The 19,084-nt window shown below is 36.0% G+C and overlaps 1 protein-coding gene across 6 annotated transcripts in view; it reads right to left on the reverse strand.

The window, feature by feature from the left end:
* CEP83 (centrosomal protein 83) overlaps positions 1 to 19,084 on the reverse strand; it is a 152,023-nt gene that overhangs the window by 4,237 nt on the left and 128,702 nt on the right. For 5 of the 6 annotated variants that reach the window (XR_005529160.1, XR_005529159.1, XM_039236629.1 and 2 more), the window contains 3 exons: positions 17,224 to 17,381; positions 15,246 to 15,375; positions 1,149 to 1,252 (listed from right to left, as the gene is read on the reverse strand). Coding sequence is in view for 4 of the 6 variants with exons in the window: in XM_039236629.1 (XP_039092560.1) it covers positions 1,149 to 1,252; positions 15,246 to 15,375; positions 17,224 to 17,381 (392 nt within the window). In the remaining 2 variants the exon portion in view is untranslated. The remainder of the gene's footprint in view (positions 1 to 1,148; positions 1,253 to 15,245; positions 15,376 to 17,223; positions 17,382 to 19,084) is intronic. The other variant, XM_039236631.1, reaches the window with a different exon arrangement.

The following is a 19,084-nucleotide window of genomic DNA, read 5'->3' on the forward strand; positions in this document are numbered from 1 at the left end:
CTCCCCCACTCATGCGCGCACGCGTGCGCGTTCTCTCTCTCTCTCTCACACACACACACACACACACACACACACAAGAATAAACATTAAAAAAAAAAGAATTCTTTTGAATGTATATTTTTTAATTTATTTTCAGAGAGAGTGCATGTGAGCAGGGTAGGGGCAGAGAGAGAGAGAGAGAGAAAGAATATCCCAAGCAGGCCCTGTGCTGTCAGTACGGAGCCTGATGAGGGGCTTGAACCCACGAACCATGAAATCATGACCTGAGTCAAAACCAAGAGGGTAACCCTCTTGCACTGGGAATGCAAACTGGTACACTCTGGAAAACAGTGTGAGGTTCCCCCCAAAATTAAAAATAGCATTACCCTATGACCCAGCAATAGCACTACTAAGAATTTACACAAAGGATACAAGAGTACTGATTCACAGGGGCACATGTACCCCAATGTTTATAGCAGCACTATCAACAATAGCTAAATTATGGAAAGAGCTCAAATGTCCATCAACCGATGAATGGATAAAGAAGATATGGTATGTATACACAATGGAATACTACTCAGTGATGAAAAATGATGAAATCTTGCCATTTGTAACAACATGGATGGAACTGAAAGGTAGTATATGTAGAATTTGAGAAACTTAACAGAAGACCACAGGGGAATGGAAGGAAAAATAAGTTACAAACAGAGAGAGAGGCAAACCATAAGAGATTCTTCAAAACAGAGAACTGATGAGGGTTGATGGGGATGGGGAGTGGGAGGGGGCGAGGAAAATGGGAGATAGGCATTGAGGAGGGCACTTGTTGGGATGAGCACTGGGTGTTGTATGTAAGTGATAAATCACGGGAATCTACTCCCGAAGCCAAGACTACACTATATACACTGCAAAATAGCTAACTTAATAAATTATTTAAAAAAAAAAAAAAAAAAGCCCTATATTGTTACTCTCTAGTAGGGAACTGCAAATAAAACAACAATTAGTTACATGTTAAAAAAAACAAACACAAGAGTCAGATGCTTAACCAACTGAGCCACCTGGGCACCCCTAAACATATATTTTAAAAGAAAATAAAGTGTATTATACTCAGAATCAAAGTTCTATAATATTAAAGTCACTACATGGGATTTGTATTTATATAAACACAGTACCTATTCAACACCTGGTTTTCTGTTTCTAATTCTTCTCTCTTTGCCTCTAAGATTTCTACTTTCTCCTGCAGTCTCTTCAATTTGTTTTCATGAAGAGATTTTCTCTAGAAAAAAAGAAACAACATGAGCAAGTACTTTAATACAAAACCTATTTGAACAGAATATAAAGAGAATATTTTACTCAACAAGAAATTTTACTTAGAGATAAGTTTTTCAGTGAATACCAGAAGAAAAAGATTGATGGGATTCTCATTGAAAATTGCAAATAAGTTTCAGATGTACAAATAGAATAGTTATGAATGCCAAATCAGAAAATGGGTATCAATAACTAAACTGCTGCAAATAAAATATTAAAAAGGGAAGGAGTCAAATTTTATTAATGAGCTTGCCTGTCACCTGATAAGGAATCACAAGTTCTTTATTTTCCCCAAAATAGTTCTTTTAAAAAAGAACTAAAAATTAAAAATGAAAAGGATGCTTACAACTGATAGATTGCTATCAAAGCGGTAAAAGATCAGAAAGCTTAGATTATGGATCCATTGCAGTTTGAAAGTATGCCTTTTTAAATGTGAAAAAGATAACATTTAAACTTTACAACGGGAAAATTTTCTAACACGGAGAAATCAGTATATAATGTAGAAGTAGCATATTAAAAAAGTATTTTTTCATTTTTGTAAAGAGGTTTTTTTTTTTTACAGAAAAATACATATAAATGTTACAACTCATTTAGTAGCTACAGACCTTTCAGGTATGCACAGAATGTAAATATAAAGCAAAATGTGAAACCACAAAGCAAATGCTGATACTATTACCTCATAGGTCAAGTGCATGGCCATACCACAAGTGCCCCTACCCTTCCTCCTTTCAATCTCTATTCCCTTCTGTCCTCTGAAAAGGTAACCAATTTACTTCCAAAGCTAACTCTGCCTATTTTTGAACTTCATATGACCAGAATCATAGGCTTTTTAAAAATTTTTTTAATACTTTCTTTCTTTTTTTTTAATATTTATTTATTTATTTCTGAGAGAGAGAGACAGCGTGAGCAGAGGAGGGTCAGAGAGAGAAGGGGACACAGAATCCAAAGACAGGCCCCAGACTCTGAGCTGGCTGTCAGCACAGAGCCCGATGTGGGGCTTGAACTCACAAACCGTGAGATCATGACCTGAGCCGAAGTCGGACACTCAACCGATTGAGCCATCCAGGCACCCAATCATAGGCTTTTTCAAGTTCTTTTACAAATGGCTTTTTTTCTTGCACTCACATTGTGAGATGTTACTGCTTACAGGAATAGTTCATTGCCACATGTTGTATTGCACTTATGAATATCACATAGTTTAATGTATCTACCCAGGCTACCATTGAGGGCCAGCTGGGTTATCTCCAGTTGGGAAATAGCACTGCATTGAGCATTCTTTCTAATGTTTCCCATTGCTTCCCATCCTCCAACCTCCTAAAAGGTTGCCTCCTGCCTCCCACCTTCTACCCTGGCAAAGGAACTACTCTTCTGTCCTTAACATAAGTATATATTTATGTTTACAGGTAATTTAGGACTCTGTCTATCCACCAATCTACCCATATTAAAAAAAAAAAAAAGAAATCATATAGTATATACTCTTCTGTATCTGGGTCTTTTTTGTTTGTCCAATATGTTGTCTTAATTGTGCCATTTTATTATATGGCACAGTTCTTTTCCTTTGTTATGCTGTCATCCATTTTATAAATATATATCTTACCCATTCTCCTAATGAAAATTAGAGTTATTTCAATTTTAATTTAATCTGAATGAAGTTTCTATGAACATTGCTGAACATGTTTTCAGGGATGTATATGCTCATTTCTCTTGAGTATACACTCAGGAGTGAGTCACAACTTTACTAAATACTGCCAGTTTTCTAAAGTGGTTCTATTAATTACATGCCCACCAACAATATATGATGCAGCCACTATCATAATTAGTAGGATAGTTCCTCAAAAAATTAAAAATAGAACTACCATATGATCTAGCAATTTATACACAATGGAATATGATTCAGTCATAAAAAAGAAGGAAATCTTGTTTTTTGTGACAACATGGATGGACCCTGAGGATATTATGGCAGGCAGAGAAAGAAAAAATACTCTATAACCTCAATCTGGAGAATCTAAACAAACAAGCAAATGAAACAAGCTCACAGATATAAAAAGAAAATTGGTGGTTGTCAAAGGGGAGGCATGAGGGGTGGGCAAAATGGGTGAAAGAAGTCAAAAGACACAAACCTTTAGTTATAAAGTCCCAGGGATGTATTGTACAGCATGGTAACTATATCGTATTGTGTATTTGGAAGTTGCTAAAAGAGTAAATCTTAAAACTTCTCATCACGAGAAAAAAAGTTTTTTAAAATATGTATGGTGATGGATATTAACTAGACTCATTTATTGTGATCATTGTGATCATTTTAAAATATATAAAAATATCAAATCATTATGCTGTCTACCTGAAAGTGACATGTATATGTCAATTATACCTCAAAAAAAAGGTTGTTAAATGCTGTAGTAGCCTAAGAAGGCAAGGATAGCAAAATTATTCATATGAGTAAATTTAGTTAATATTGATAGAATTGCTAGAAATAGGATAACCAAAAAAATGTGTTACTTGACCTTTTTTCAGCAATTTTCAAATTGTACATATTAATAATTTGATAGATTTATTTGTATTTTTATTCATACACATGTCATAAATGAATGACAATTTTGCTTCCTCCTTTCCAATCTTTATAAATCTTTTATTTCTTTTTCTTGTCTTATTATAATAGCTAGGACCTCCAATAAAATGTGCAACAAAATGGTGATAATGAACATACTTGCTTTGTTCCTGAACTTGGGTGGGTGAAGGGAAGCATTAACTATTTAATCAATAACTGCGATATTAGATGTAGGACTTTTGTAGATACAAAATCCCTTCTATTCCTATTTTAGTTAAGAGTTTATCATGAAAGGGTGTTAAATTTTGTCAAATTATTTTTATGTGTGTGTTAAGAAGATCACAATACTTTTTCCTTTGTTCTGTTACAGTGTTTAATTATACTAGTCAATTTTGAATGTTAAGCTATCTTATATTCCTAGAATAAATCCTACATTTCATAATATATTATCATTTTTATACATCACTGAATTCAATTTGCTAATATTTAAGATTTGTATATTTTCTTATAATATTTCTTTTCTTATAATGACTATGTTGGGCTTTAACCTTATAAAATAAGTGGGGATGTTTTCCTTTATTTTCTATTTTCTGGGAAAGTTTGTGTAAGGAAAGAAAATATTTCTTTCTCTAGTATTTGGAAGAATTTATCAGTGAAGCTAAATGAGCCATGCATTTTCCCTACAGAAGGTTTTAAACTGAGGATTCCATTTCCTTAACAGATATAGGATTATTCAGATTACCTAATTCTTCCTGTACTGGTTAAGGTGTTCTTCAAAGAATTTGTTCATTTCATCTAAACTACATAAGTTATTTTTAGAATATTCTTATTGTCTCACTATCTATAAGAGGGGCCACCCTGCCTGGCTCAATTGGTAGAGCACGCAACTCTTAATCTCAGGGTTGTAAATTCAAGCCCCATGTTGGGTATAGAGATTACTTAAAAATAAAATCTTAAAAAATATATATATAGTGATACCCCTTTTCCATTCATGATATCCTTCCTGCATCTGTGTTTACCTACCTACCTATTTTGTGAGGAGTTAGGAAAAAATGAGTCTAAGGCTTTATCAATTTTACCAATTTTTTTTTTTAAATCAGCTCTTGGCGTTTAAATTTTCTTCTATTATATATTTTGTTTCATTGATTTCTGGTAATATCTTGAAGTTGATGATGATATTCACAGTTAAATTTATCCACTAAGTTCACAATTCAGTTATTGTGTGTTTTAGTTGTAAAACTGCCATTTATTTTAATGATTTTGTTTTCTGGAGGAATTCTCAAGTTTTTCTGTTGTTTTCTAAGCATATAACAACATGGCAATTTTAAAGTCTGTATCTGATAACTCCATTTCCTGGATCCCCTATGGGGAGTCTATTTATATTGGTTATTATTTCTCTTGATTTTCGATGCTATCTTATTTCCTCATGTGGCCCAGGTGATGATTCTTTATAAATAGTTGGAGCAGTTTTAGGTTTACTGAAAAATTTAACAGGAAGTAGAGAGTTCCCACATATTCCTCCTTTTCCTCCTTTCATAGTTTCCTCTACTATTAACATCTTATAATTAAAATCAATGAACTAATATTGAAACATTATTATGAACTAAAGTCCATAGTTGACATTATGTTTCACTCTTTGTGTTGTACAGTTCTACAGGTGTTTCCAAATGTATGATGTCATGTATCCACTATTGTGATATCATAGTGAATAGCTTCAAAGCCCCACCAAATTCCCTGTGCTCTATTTAGTCATTCCAACTTCCACAACACCTGGCAATCACTGGCATTTTTTTTTTTGGTCTCCACAGTTTTGTCTTTTCCAGAATGTCATATAGTATACAGAATTCATATAGTATATGGTCTTTTCAGACTGGTTTCCTTCATTTAGCAATATGCACTTAAGGTTCTGCCATGTCTTTGCATGGCTTGCCAGCTCATTTTTTTTTTATCACTAAATAAAAACATCCATTGTATGGATGTAGCACATTTTTTTTTTTTAATCCATTCACCTACTGAAGAACATCTTGCTGACTTCCAAGTTTATGTGTTTTTGTGTGTGTGAACATAAGTTTTGACTCATTTGAATAAATATCTAGGAGCATGTTTACCAGACGGGATGGTTTGGCTATGTCTACCTTTGTAAGAAAATACCAAAGTGTATTCCAAAATGGCTGTACCATGTTCCAATTCCACACAAGGAAGGAGAGCTTCTGTTTGTCCCATATCTTTGCAAGGTTTGGTACAATCAGTTTCAGATTTTAGCCATTCTAATAGGCATGTAATGATATTTTTGTTTATTATTTATTATATTTTATTTATTCCTATTTTTCATTTTTTGTTATATATTTAAAAACTGTTGAAATAACTTGAAGCCTGTAATGTTATTTTCCCTTAAAGTAGATTTACATTTGTTTCTGGCAGGCAGCTAGAAACACTAACAATGTGGGTAAATATAATCTAATTATAAGGGCTGACATTATCTAAAGCTATGCTTTAATACTTCAAGGGCCAAGCTATTTTCAGTTTATTCTTAGTCTAAAGGTAAATCCCTCCCCTTCATGGTCCCAACCCAAAGCACTAGCATATTTGGACCCAAGATCATCTCTCCAGCAGATTCTGAACTCCCAATTTTTGTTCCCCAAGCCCTGTGAGATTGTCAAAAGCTTTGCTTCACTTCTCAGCCTCTCTGCTGTCTCTTCTAGAATCAGCAGTTTCCTCTAAGGGAAAAGCAACCTACATACCATGCTCACCTCTCTGTTTCCCACTTCTCCAGGAGCCTGGCCTTCTAATTCTTCACTGCCTTCTATGGAGATATAGATTTTTTAAATACTGTGTCCGATTCTTCTAGTTTTTGTATGGAGAGTTGATCCACATATTTCCTAGTCTGTCATTATTGAAAGCATATGCTCCTTTTAGGTATTCTAGTCCAACTAGTAGCATTTTTTTTTAAGTTTATTTATTTTGAAAGAGAGAGAGTGCAAGTGGCAGAGGGATGGGGAGTTGGAGAGAATCCCAAGCAGGTTCCGCACTGACTGGAGTTTGAACTCAAGAACTGTGAGGTGATGATCTGAGCTAAAATCAAGAGTCAGATGCTTAATTGACTAAGCCACCCGGGTGTCCCAGCAGACATTTTACAGATGGAAATGCTTAATATTTCACTATTATATGTCTGTATAGCCTTACAATCTTAAAATCTAGTTATTTTTCTCCATTTTTATTGTTCATTTAACTGTAATACAAAATTTTTTACTTCATCACCAAATTTTAATCAAGTATATACATATGCATACATATATACATATACAGAGTGCACACAAAATTGGGCCTATATTAACTATAGGTAATACAAAATATAGGGACTTCTGAAGGGAATTCCAGTCAAGAAGTACCAAATCATGCATGAGAAAGGGCTTTGTAGAACAGATAAGAAATGAATTATGGAAATCTGTAATACTATAGTGATGTGGATTTGCCTGAAGGTTCTCCAACAAGGGACTGATAAGTAACAGACATTATTCTGAGAAGTCTGATACAGCATCAGTGCATGTGATGACTCCACGTTTGCCTCTTACAAGGCAAATCTGGAGATAAGCTTGAAGACAGGGTTTAGGACAATGTTGTCCTCATGCTCATCACAGTAAAACAAACAACCATGTACTGAGCACTTAGTTGCCAGGAAAAAGCCAGAATGCAGGAAAAACAGTGGCTCGTTAGCTGACTAAAAGACCCAATGAACGCCTTAGCCTCCATCTCTATAATCATTTCTTGCATACATTCTCATTACCTTGACCCAAGTCTCTCAAGTTTTCAAACTCACCTGGAAAAACTCGGACCCTTATTTCATACAACTCTCTACTAGGGCAGTTGGGTGGCTCATTCGGTTAAGAATCCAACTTTGGCTCAGGTCATGAACCTGTGGTCCGTTCAAGCCTCACGTCAGGCTCTTTGCTGACAGCTCAGACCCTGGAGCCTGCTTCGGATTCTGTGTCTCCCTCGCTCTCTGAACCCCCCAACTCACACCCTCTCTCAAAAATAAACAAACATTTAAAAATTAAAAAAATACAACTCTTTGCTGACTACATGCCTGGACCTATGCAACTTAATGAGGTCAGCAAACACACAACTGTACATTGTGCTACCAGACAATCCTAAGTTCCCTCATCCAATCACTCTCTCAAACTCTTACATTCTTTTACAACTTCTTATATCTCCTCAGTTCTCTAATATCTGCACTCTTCACAATCTGAGCTAAAGACACAGATTCTTTTTTACACTGAGGAAACTGCAGCCATCAGGAGAAAATTTCCACACATCTATCAATGTATCAGAAATTCATAAGCATGTATTTTGCCTTTTTTCCAGTTACAATAGATACACTGTGTTCTTATGTCTTCCACCTCTGAAGTGCTACTAAAGAATATTATTCCTGCAACTGTCCCCTCTTCTCCTGCATCATCGATTTTCCCCCTGCTACTGAATCACTCTATAATTCACCTCTCCCTTGAAAGAAGTCTTTGATCTCACAACCCTCCCTACCTATCACCCCAGTTCCCTGTTCTTTACAACAAAATCCCTTAAACAAACTCTATCTTCCACTTCAATCTGGTTTGCATACCTTCTGTTCCACACAAACAACTCTTGACAAGCCACCGATAATCACTAAAAAGTCAAATGAATTCCTAGTCTCCATACTGCTATTTTATCATCTTATTCTCAAAGTCATTTGATACAGTTGATCTTTCTTGAAGTACTTTTCTTCACTTGGCATCCATCCAGTACCTTCTTGGTTCTCCTACCATCCTGGCCACTCCTCAGTTTCCTCCTTTTCTTCTCAACTTCGAAATTCCTCAAAGCTCAATCCTCAGTCTTCCTTTACTTTCTAGGTGACCTCATTTAATCCCTTTGCTTTCAATACCATTTAAGTGATGATGACTCCCATGTCTTTATTTCTAGTCCAGTCTTCCTCCCTGAACTCCTGATTCATGTATCCACCAGACTACTGAACATTTCCTGTGGAAGTCTAATTGGGTATCACAAAGAGGTAACATGTCTAAAAGAAGCATCTTTATTACTCCCAAACCTGTTCCTTCTAAAGTCTTTCCCAACTCTATTTTAACTAAGCACTCAAGCTCAACATCTTAGTCATCTTGATTCATTATCCTTTGTGCCTTACAACTATCGTAAACTCTACTTTTTATATACAGAATCTGACCACCATTCCACAACAAGTTTGCTACTCCAAATCACCATCATCTCTCACCTGGACTCCTAAAAAGTGGTCTTCTTGAGTCCTCTTTGTCTCTCTACACAACAGCCAGAGAGTCTTCTAAAATATAATGCAGACTATATTATTTTTCAATTGAGAATTCTCCAGTGTGTTCCTATCACATTCAGAATAAAAACACCATCTGGCCTCTTCCTACTTCTCTCCATTCCAGCTACCTAGCTCTCTCTCTCCGTGTATTCCTTCAACATACCAAGGAGACTTCTGCCTCTCTCTCTCATTTGCTATTCTGTCTGGAACATTATCCCTCTACAAATAAAACATGGCATCTTCCCGGGGCGCCTGGGTGGCGTAGTCGGTTAAGCATCCGACTTTCACTTAGGTCATGATCTCGCGGGTTGTGAGTTCGAGCCCCGCGTCGGGTTCTGTGCTGACTGCCAGCTCGGAGCCTGGAGCCTGTTTCAGTCTGTGACTCCCTCTCTCTCTGACCCTCCCCTGCTCACACACTCTCTCTCTCTCTCTCCTAGAAATAAATAAAAATATAAAAAAATAAATAAAAAATAAAAAAAATAAAACATGGCATCTTCCCTCCTTTCCTTCAGGTCTCTGCTCAAATGTTACCTTATCTGCAAAGCCTTCTCTGACCACTTATTTAAAAGAGCACCCTCTATTCCCTTTGGTTTTCTCCTTAGCACACATCTCTCGCTGACAAATACTAGTTTCTTTATCACCTACCCACTACAATGTAAGCTCCTCAGTACGGTCTTTATTTCTGTATTCCAGTGAACAAAACTACCTGGTACATAGTAGACACTCAATAAATTTGTTGAGTATGGCTAAATGAATACAGAGAAACCTTGAAGTAGATAGAGCCTGAGCTAGGATGTTAGCAACAGGAATAAAAAGAAAATGAGGTGAGGGGAAGAAATGCAAGACACATTGTAAAGGAAGAATTCACAGGCCCTAGGGACTGTACTGGGTTGAAGAATGTCTCCCAAATATTCATGTCCTTGGAGAACCTCAGAATGTGACTACGATATAAAAAGAAATGTATTTGGTCTTTGTCCTGGGTTTCTAGCACAGACCTCCTAAAGTCCTTGGAATTTCCTGAGCGACAGGCATGTCTTTTGTTATTCATAACCAGTGTTTTCAATCATACCTGTGTTTATGCTAATGAGGTAATTTCTGGTTGGGGGCCTCTAAAAAACTCAGAATGGGGTTGTCATGAGAATGACCAAGTGATAAAAGAGTAGGACCTTTCAGATGCATTCCCCTATTCCCCACTTCTCAGAGGGAAGGGTGACTGGGGCTGCATCTCTATAAGAATTTTCCAACAGGGAGCCCCAGAAAGTTTCCAGGTTAGTGAACATATTGATTAGCTAGTTGGATGGCACATTCAGAGGGCATGGAAACTCCATGCTTCCCCTTCCACACCTTGCCCTATGCACCTCTTCCATTTGGCTGTTCTTGAGTTGTATCTTTTATAATAAACTAGTAAGTGTAAGTAAAATGTTTTCCTGGGTTCAGTCAGCTATTCTAGAAAATTATCAAACCCCAACTTATAGTGAGCTGGTCAAAAGTACAAGTGGCCTGGGACTGGGCATCTGACATCAGAGCAGTCTTGTGAGACTGAACCCTTTACCTTGTGGAATCTGATGTAGTGTCAGAATTAAACTGCACTGCTGGACACTCACCTAGCTGGTGTCCAGGGAATTAGAAAACTGGCTGTTGGTAAAACACTCCAGAGTAACCTTACCTGGAAAAAGGGTCTTTACAGATATAATCAGGTTAAGATGACGTTATACTAGATTAAGTAACCCCTAAATCCAGTATGACTAGTGTCCCTATGAAAAGAGGGAAATGTAGACACAGAGACAAGACACACAGGAAGAACACCAGATGAAGACAGGCACAGAATGAAGTGATATGCCTACAACCCAAAGAATACCAAGGACTGCTAGCAATCACCAGCAGCTAGGAGAGAAGGGTAAAACAGATCCAGTCTTTAGAGGGGCAAGATGTCCTAGGGGCATCTTGATTTTAGACTTCTAAGCTCTAGGATTATGAGATAATACCTCTCTGATGTTTTAAGCCATGTAGTTTGCAGTAATTTGTTACAGCAGCCCTCAGAAACTAATAGAGTGGTTGACTACATCTGGGGGAAGGGAGCTCTCAGAATGAATCAAAGGTCTGAAGCCTAATGATAGGAAGAATGACATGCTACTGAAAGAGGTGAAGAGTTCAGAGGGGAGACTGGCTGTAAGGAATGATTTCAATTTTGACTTTAGCAGTCCAATACCATCACAGGATTGCCAAGTGGATGCCTTTGTGTTAAAAATATTCCAACACAAAGGAGCAATAGAAAAATCAAAAGAACACTAATACAAGAACCCAACCTTGGATTCCCCTTTTACCACCTTCTAGCCAAATTCAATGAACTCTTCAGTAATCATACTTAACAGCTATTTATCTTTGATACTTTTCTTTTCCTGTGGCTTCTACAAAACCACACTTCCACCTCTACGATGATTCCTCTACTAAATCCAGTTCCCCTTTCTAAGTCAAGTTAATTCTCAGTCCTTTTCTTCCTCAATCATCTCCAAAATCTCAACTAATTCTTTAGAATTTAGAATCGTTTACATTCCATTACTTCTAGTTATTGACAGCACCTTCACTTAAAAAGTCTAGGACATGAGTCCAGCGATGCACTGTCATCACTTCAGATCTGACATGTGAATCTATCTTCTCTTTCTACTCCTCAACTGACACGTGTTCTTCATTATGACAACTCCATTTATATCCTCTCACACCTAAAACATATCATATTTTCTTTCTTTTTAGCACCATATTCTGTAAATCTTCTCCTTCAGAATAATTCTGAAGAGTCACCTTTCATCTTCATTCCTCTATCACAAGCCCAAATTCCACACTTCTTACCTCATTTTATTAAAAGAGCTTCCTAACTTGAGCACTGGGTGTTATATGGAAACCGACTTGACAATAAACTATTAAAAAAATTAAATTAAAAAAAAAAAGAGCTTCCTAACTAGCCTCTCAGTCTTCAGGCTTTCTTTGCTCTGACACTGTTCTCAAACTTTAGTGTCTAAACAGATCACCTGGGAGTGACTATTAGTATTCTTTAGGTATTGTATGTTACCTTATTTCTCCAACTAGATTATATGGTCATCAAAGGCAGAAATTAATCATGGCTTCTCCTTTCCCCCTAAGTGTATAATATAATGCTAGGCCACACAACATGTTGAACAGACACTTTAGAACTTCAAGACTATGGTTCATGTCTTTTCCAAAAAACATTCATAACCATAATTTAACCAAGAATAACTTCAGACAGATATACCTTAGAATAAAAATAACAGGTTGTCATCTTAAATGCCTTAAAAAGAAAAGCACACCTCACTGTGCTCAAACCAAGAGATCTCTCTTCATACTCACATTTCAATAACATATAGAGAAAAATATACAGAGAAGCCAACAATCACAGAAGGGCATCCCAACTCAAGATACTTGGTCAAGTTTTTCCAAAAAGACCAACACAGTAAAATATCATTACACAAAGATTCTATCTAAAAAGCCTTAGCAGAAATGACATAAGCTTTGTGTGTAGGAGGCTGGAGCTGTAAACAAACACACTCAGATGGCAGTGAGCCAACTCTTCTGTCTTGGGGAGAATAAAGCTACCACTCCCCAGTTATAAGAACCACTCACAAGAAAGCAACTCAAGAGGATTATGATTTCTGCCATAGAGTTAATATTTTGTGACTTGTTTTAAGTCTTATTACATAAGAAAGTTATGATTTTTGTCATTTAAAGAACCAAACAAGTCTATTGCACTATGAATTTTATTTATATAATCTTATAGGCAAAATTTTCATTTAGAAGCATTATCTTTAACTTGAATGAATAGAGTTTAATTTAAAGAAAATAGCTTCATAGTGATTATTCTGCCATAAGATGTAAGACTCAAACGGGTACAATGAAGAGAAAAACAGTCAAGTATTTGGAATCAAAGAAATTGGGAAATTAAAAGAGTAACAACACAAAAGAACAAAGGATTAAGAGCAGAAAGATGTAAATTTTAGTCATGGCACTGAATCTTACTAGTCAAGTAATCTTGGTTATCTACTACTTCAGTTTCCTAATCTGTGAAAACTATCTGAATGCTACAATCTGCCAGCCTAAAGTTTTATATACTCATAGATTTTTTTATAGTATTTCTAAGCCAGATATATTGTCTATTTATCTACTTTAATTGATATAAAGTTGTAAGCCTCTAGGGAAGTGTCCCACATGGGAAGACAGCTCTGGGTCATAATTATTCATTGAATAGAGCTTAACAATTTCCTATGACTTGAAATCATAACCCACAGGTCACATTTTCAAAAGTGATATGGATATTCCCTATGTTCACACCCATCATTTGGCAGATAATTCAGTAGGAAAAAATTCACCCCAGGTCACAATACTGATGAAAGGTTGTTTTGCAGATTTCTTAAATTATAACCTCTTCCCTTCTTACTTGTATAACTATGATTAGATGGTAATCTCTCTCACCACTGGATGTCACTTCTGCTCCAAAAGAAGTCAACCCAAGCTAACCTCAATAATAATTAGAATCTGATTTCTATTGATTTCTAAAACCTTAATATAAACACTTCTCTGTGAAAGATAAAATCAGTTCTTATAATTCCTGGTAATTTTTGGCTAAAATCTGGCTTCAGATGCTTCTAGGCTTCAAACAGTACAAGGAACCATAGGTGAAATTTCTAAGATCATCCCAAGCCATAAAACACTTCACTGAAATTCCAGCAATACCCATACACTGCTCAGCACTAATACGGACAGAAAGAGAAGTGACACAAATGGGAAGAAATAATTCCCATTTTTTAATCTCAACATTACACTACTTCCAGCATTATGAGAAGAGAAAAGCAATATTCAGAAATCAAGAAAGTGGGGAAGCAACGTAGACTTGTAGACTTCTTGTACCATCACTCCAACAAACAGGATGCATTTGGCAGTTATACCCTGTCTAGGAACTGTGTCTTTGGTTTCCAAATTCAGAATATGTAAATGATATACAGTTCTCTTCTCTTATGCAAATACAAAGAGCTAACCTTTCCAATAAGCATACAGACTAATTGAGATACCAGTGTACCTATGAGAAGTGACATCCTCTCATCTCAGACATTCTTACCTCCCAAAAACAAATGCCATTACTAACTGAACTTATCAAATGGGGACATATTAAATCATTTATGGTATTTTTTTTATGCTACCCCACATCCCCAGCTCCACCACACACACCAAATCTTTTTGAAAACAAGTACTGACTCACTGTTACCATGAGTCATCGTTGTTGATGGGGCCATGCTACATTCCTTGGGTTTGTTGAAGTAGAAAAGAAGTTGTAAACCACTGACTTAGATGAATCATCTGATTACATTCTATCCATGATGTTCTGAACTATTTCCAAGAAAACATATGGAGAAAATATGCCTACAAAGGTGAAACTTAAAAAAGATCACACCTGGGTGGCTGAGTGGGCTAAGCATCTGACTCTTGATTTCAGCTCAGGTCATGAACTCACAGTTTGTAAGATCTTCGGATACTCTCTCTGCCCCTCCTCCATGATTTCTCTCCCTCTCAAAATAAATAAATAAACATTAAAAATAAGATCACAGCTGTGGTAACGATCATGGCTACTACAAAAGTCAGGGGAAGCCTAGTTTCTTCTGCTAGGGCAAGGAGATATTCGCTCCTATATTTCTAAGTTGGAAATAAAAAATCATTTTAACAACAACAACAACAAAATGACGTTACAAGTATTTGTTAAGCACAGCTGAAACAAATCTAATCACCCTGTAATTTAAGTGCAGAATGAATTAATAACTAAGACTTATAAGGGCTGGTCTAGAAAATTTATCAATGAAAAAACACTGTGGGAAAATGTAGGTCGGCTCTGAAAAACTGACTTGAACACAAAATTTAGAAATAAACCTGTTGAGCAGTTTGCATTTTCCCAATTTATCTCTGCAAGGTTGACAGCAAAATGTCATGCTTAAATATCAAATTAAACATACACTAAAATCTCAATTTTAATTACATTTTATTCTCCCAGAATAGTTAATTATGTTTTACTCTATAGAAATTGCTTTAATAAGAACCACTTGCCTTTTTCTGGGCAATTGCAGCTCGCTGTAGTTTTTCTTTAGCTTGATTATACTTTTCTTCTCTGTCAGTGATACGTTCCTGAAATTTATGCTTTTCTTCCAACCACTGTATCTGTTTCTCTTCCAAAGTCCTGTCAAAAGAATGTATGCAAAACACAGACATTAATTCTTAAGATTAAAGAGATTATTCCAAATATAATCAAACTCTCTACCTGCTCCACCACATCCTTAATTATCCAACTACAGGCACTCTTGCCCAGCCATGTATTTGCTTATACACCCATTACTAAGTACTTCTGAGCCAGATGCTGCGCTTAGAACAATGTGTATACTACATCATCTATTCTTTACAATAACTCCTTGAGTTAGGTACTACTATCACCTCCATTTTATGGATAAGAAAACTGAAGCCTAGAGAGCAGTTAATGAATTTGCTTAAAGACTTACAACCAGTTAACAGTAGGACAAACAGTGATAACCAGCTTTGAACCATGATAACCACCAAGCTATAAAAAATAGGTCTAGCATGAGGGATGGGTACTAAGGAGGACACTTGTGATGAGCACTGGGTATATGTAAGTGATAAATCACTAAATGCTACTCTTGAAGCTAATGTTACACTATATGTTAACTAACTAGAATTTAAATAAAAACTTGAAACATTAAAAAAAAACTGGGTCTAATAAAGCTGGTTAAAAATCAACCTAGGTATCAAGACTTAATGTAGGATGTTTTCAGACTAGACTACAATTCATATAAATGATATTTTAAGGTAACATAACAACTTATATCTTTAAAGCTCTTCTGCATACTATGCATAATTTTTAGTACCATTACCATATATAGGCAGTACAAATGAGATTTACAAATTCTGAGACATCAGATTACGTGCCTACGGTCATACAGACTTTAAGTGTTTTAACTGGAACCAAAGTCAAAATGTTCAACTGACACTTCATCCAGCTATTTTCTGCTATGTAATCTTAAGAGTAACATTCAGAAACCAATGATCAATTACTTAAATTTGCTAGCTAAGAGAATGCTTTTTTTTTTTTTGGTCTTAAAATTCTTAAGTGCATTTTAATCAAATACTTCAGATTGCAAGATATAAATTTCCATTTTTTGCAAAATAATTTGGACCCTATGGAATGTCACAACACATTATGGCCAAATAACTTGCTTACTTTCTTTTCTTGAAATTCAGCTGCATGTGTGAAACCAGAGACAGTCTTAAAATATGAAATAATGAGAAACTGAAGGAAAAAAAAATTGTGTTTGGCAAAGTAATCTTCAGAAGAGAAAATCTGAAAAGAATTATGTTTTGTAGATTCAAACAAAAATAAAATACTAACATGTTATAAAGACAAAGCAAATACAACATAGCAGTTTTCTATCATATCTAAACAAAATTTTCCATAGAATGTAAGATCTGGAACATCACTAAAATCATCTCCCTATCAGTTTACTATATACACTGTCTACTACTAATACATTTCAAGACCAAAAAATATAAACAAATAAATGAGCTTTTCAAAGGGAAAATCCAAGAGATTATAGCTCTAATTCTAGGAAGTTACGTTTTATACATAACAACATTTTTTTCTATTCTCTGGCATTCAGAAGAATACTTTAGGTATTTGGAGTAAAAAATGTATTAGTGTTTTGGTTTACTCAATGAATAAAGAAGGGTTTCTTTGAGGGTGGTCAGGCAGAATTTGTAAAAAAAAAAAAAAAAAAAAAAAAAAAACCAGAAAACAAACTTCTGCCCTAAATGCCCCTTTTTTAAAACAATTCAAGAATCCATAAAGGTCATTCTCTAGAAATAGAAAGTACATTACCTAATACCATTGTATACTGTCAAAGGGTATTTGTAACTAGTTCCCAAAGCACATTCAACATTGGAATCATCATTAAAAGAACTACAGATAATATTAGCAGAAAGAAGAAATATTTTGTACATAAAAAAGAGCAAACTCTACCTTTCAACTTCTAGTTGTGCTTTTTCAGCTTGGCTTCTTAAATTTCGGCATTCCTGTTTTAACCTCTCCACCGTCTCCCTCAGTATTTGGTTTGAATTCAGCAACTCATTCTCTGACTGTCCAAGTGAGGTCACCTGATTCTGCAAACTACTGATTTGCTTAAAAGAGAAGAAAGAGAAACATAAAGCCACATATGCAATAACGTATGGGAGAGGCACAGAATTGTAAACATCTTTCTTCACAAATCCCCCACCCAACTGTCCTTGAGGACACACGGAAATTAAATGATAAACCGTAGCAGCATTAGGACCCAAGAGCATAGTATCATTTCCTAATATAAGCAGAGACTATCACGAACCGTATTTCTCAATCCACTAAGTCTCCTCCACTTCCTCCCAAAATAAGCAGACCAGATGAGGTACTGGGAGTAGGGAGAGGGGTTGTAAGGAGAGAGAAGGGAAGTGAGAAAGGGGAATACAACAATGAGGAAGTCTCCACTGAACTTCCTAGAGCCTCCTAGGAAAGAACAGGTTTTAAGAGCACATCAGCTGGGAAAGCTGCTAAGGGAGTCTGTTCTCCCACTCCCCCATGTACCCTATGATCAGCAACTGTTCCAGGAGTTCTGCTTTCTAAACAGTTTGGAATCATAAATGCAGAAAGCGTTGCTCTTTCATTGCTTTTAAGTGGTTTCTCAGCACTCCATACACCCAGTGTTGGGTGGAAGAGAGAGATTCTAAGAAACCTAATGAATGGCCAAGGCTTCCTTGGCCTCTAGAGCCATAGTGACATGAAATGTCACTCAGGCTTTTTCTCCATCCTAATTCACTTTTATCTGGGGGTACTTTTTCTCATGAAAAGTAACTAATTATCTAGTTAAAAATTAACAGGCTAGGAAGATAAACAATGCTTTTAAGTTATATCCAAATAATCTTCACTTGGGACACAGTTATACCTACTTCCTCCACAAGCCAAATGCTCCAACAAGTGGGGGGAGAGAGAGAGACAGAGAGAGAGGGGGGGGGAGGGAGGGAGATAGAGATAGAGAGATAGAGAGATAGATAGAGAGAGAGAGAGAGAGAGAGAGAGAGAGAGAAACAGAGAGAGTCAGAGAGAGAATGAGAATAAGAATATCCCAAGCAGGCTCTATGCTCAACACAGAGCCTGACTCGGGGCTCAATCTCATGACCCTAGGATCATGACCTGAGCCTAAATCAAGAGTCAGTCACTTAACTGACTGAGCCATCCAGGCGTCCTCATTTTGCCAATTAATTAACAAATCTTCATTTTCTTTCACCTTTTCTTACCTTTTTAGCCATTCCCTCAGAGAAGCTGGATGCACAGAATCAAGAGAAAGAGTCAAAAGAAACCAGATTCTTTATGCAATAAATTAAACAAGTCCAGTACTTTCTGGTGGTTGCAAAGCCAAATAAGAGAAGACTGTATATGACCAAAGAGTTATTTTCAGAATAAAGTAAAATGATATGTCTCAGAGTTCTACTTTAGAATAAATTCCTCCAGGAAGAACTACTCAGTCTTTATTTTTAATTGGAGTTATAAAAATTGAAGCTTAATACTTCTCCATATCTAATAAATGACAGAAAGCCCAATGCCAATGATACTAGATCACTTCTCTCTGAGTATCAAATATTATGTCTGCCTAGTTGAGACTTACAAACCACAACTGCATATGCAAAGCAATGCCAGCTAGCTTGCAAGGATAAATCCTAAAAATGGAATCTTCTTTACTTCATAACTTAAACAAAAAAGAAAATAGAACCCAGCAAAGAACACTCTTCCATGTTTTGCCCATATAAGTTTTCTTTAAACCCAAATAACTTCAATTAAAATATAAATTTCCTTC

Source organism: Hyaena hyaena, unplaced genomic scaffold, assembly GCF_003009895.1.
Source record: "Hyaena hyaena isolate Hyena2069 unplaced genomic scaffold, ASM300989v1 scaffold_113, whole genome shotgun sequence".
NCBI lineage: Eukaryota > Metazoa > Chordata > Mammalia > Carnivora > Hyaenidae > Hyaena > Hyaena hyaena.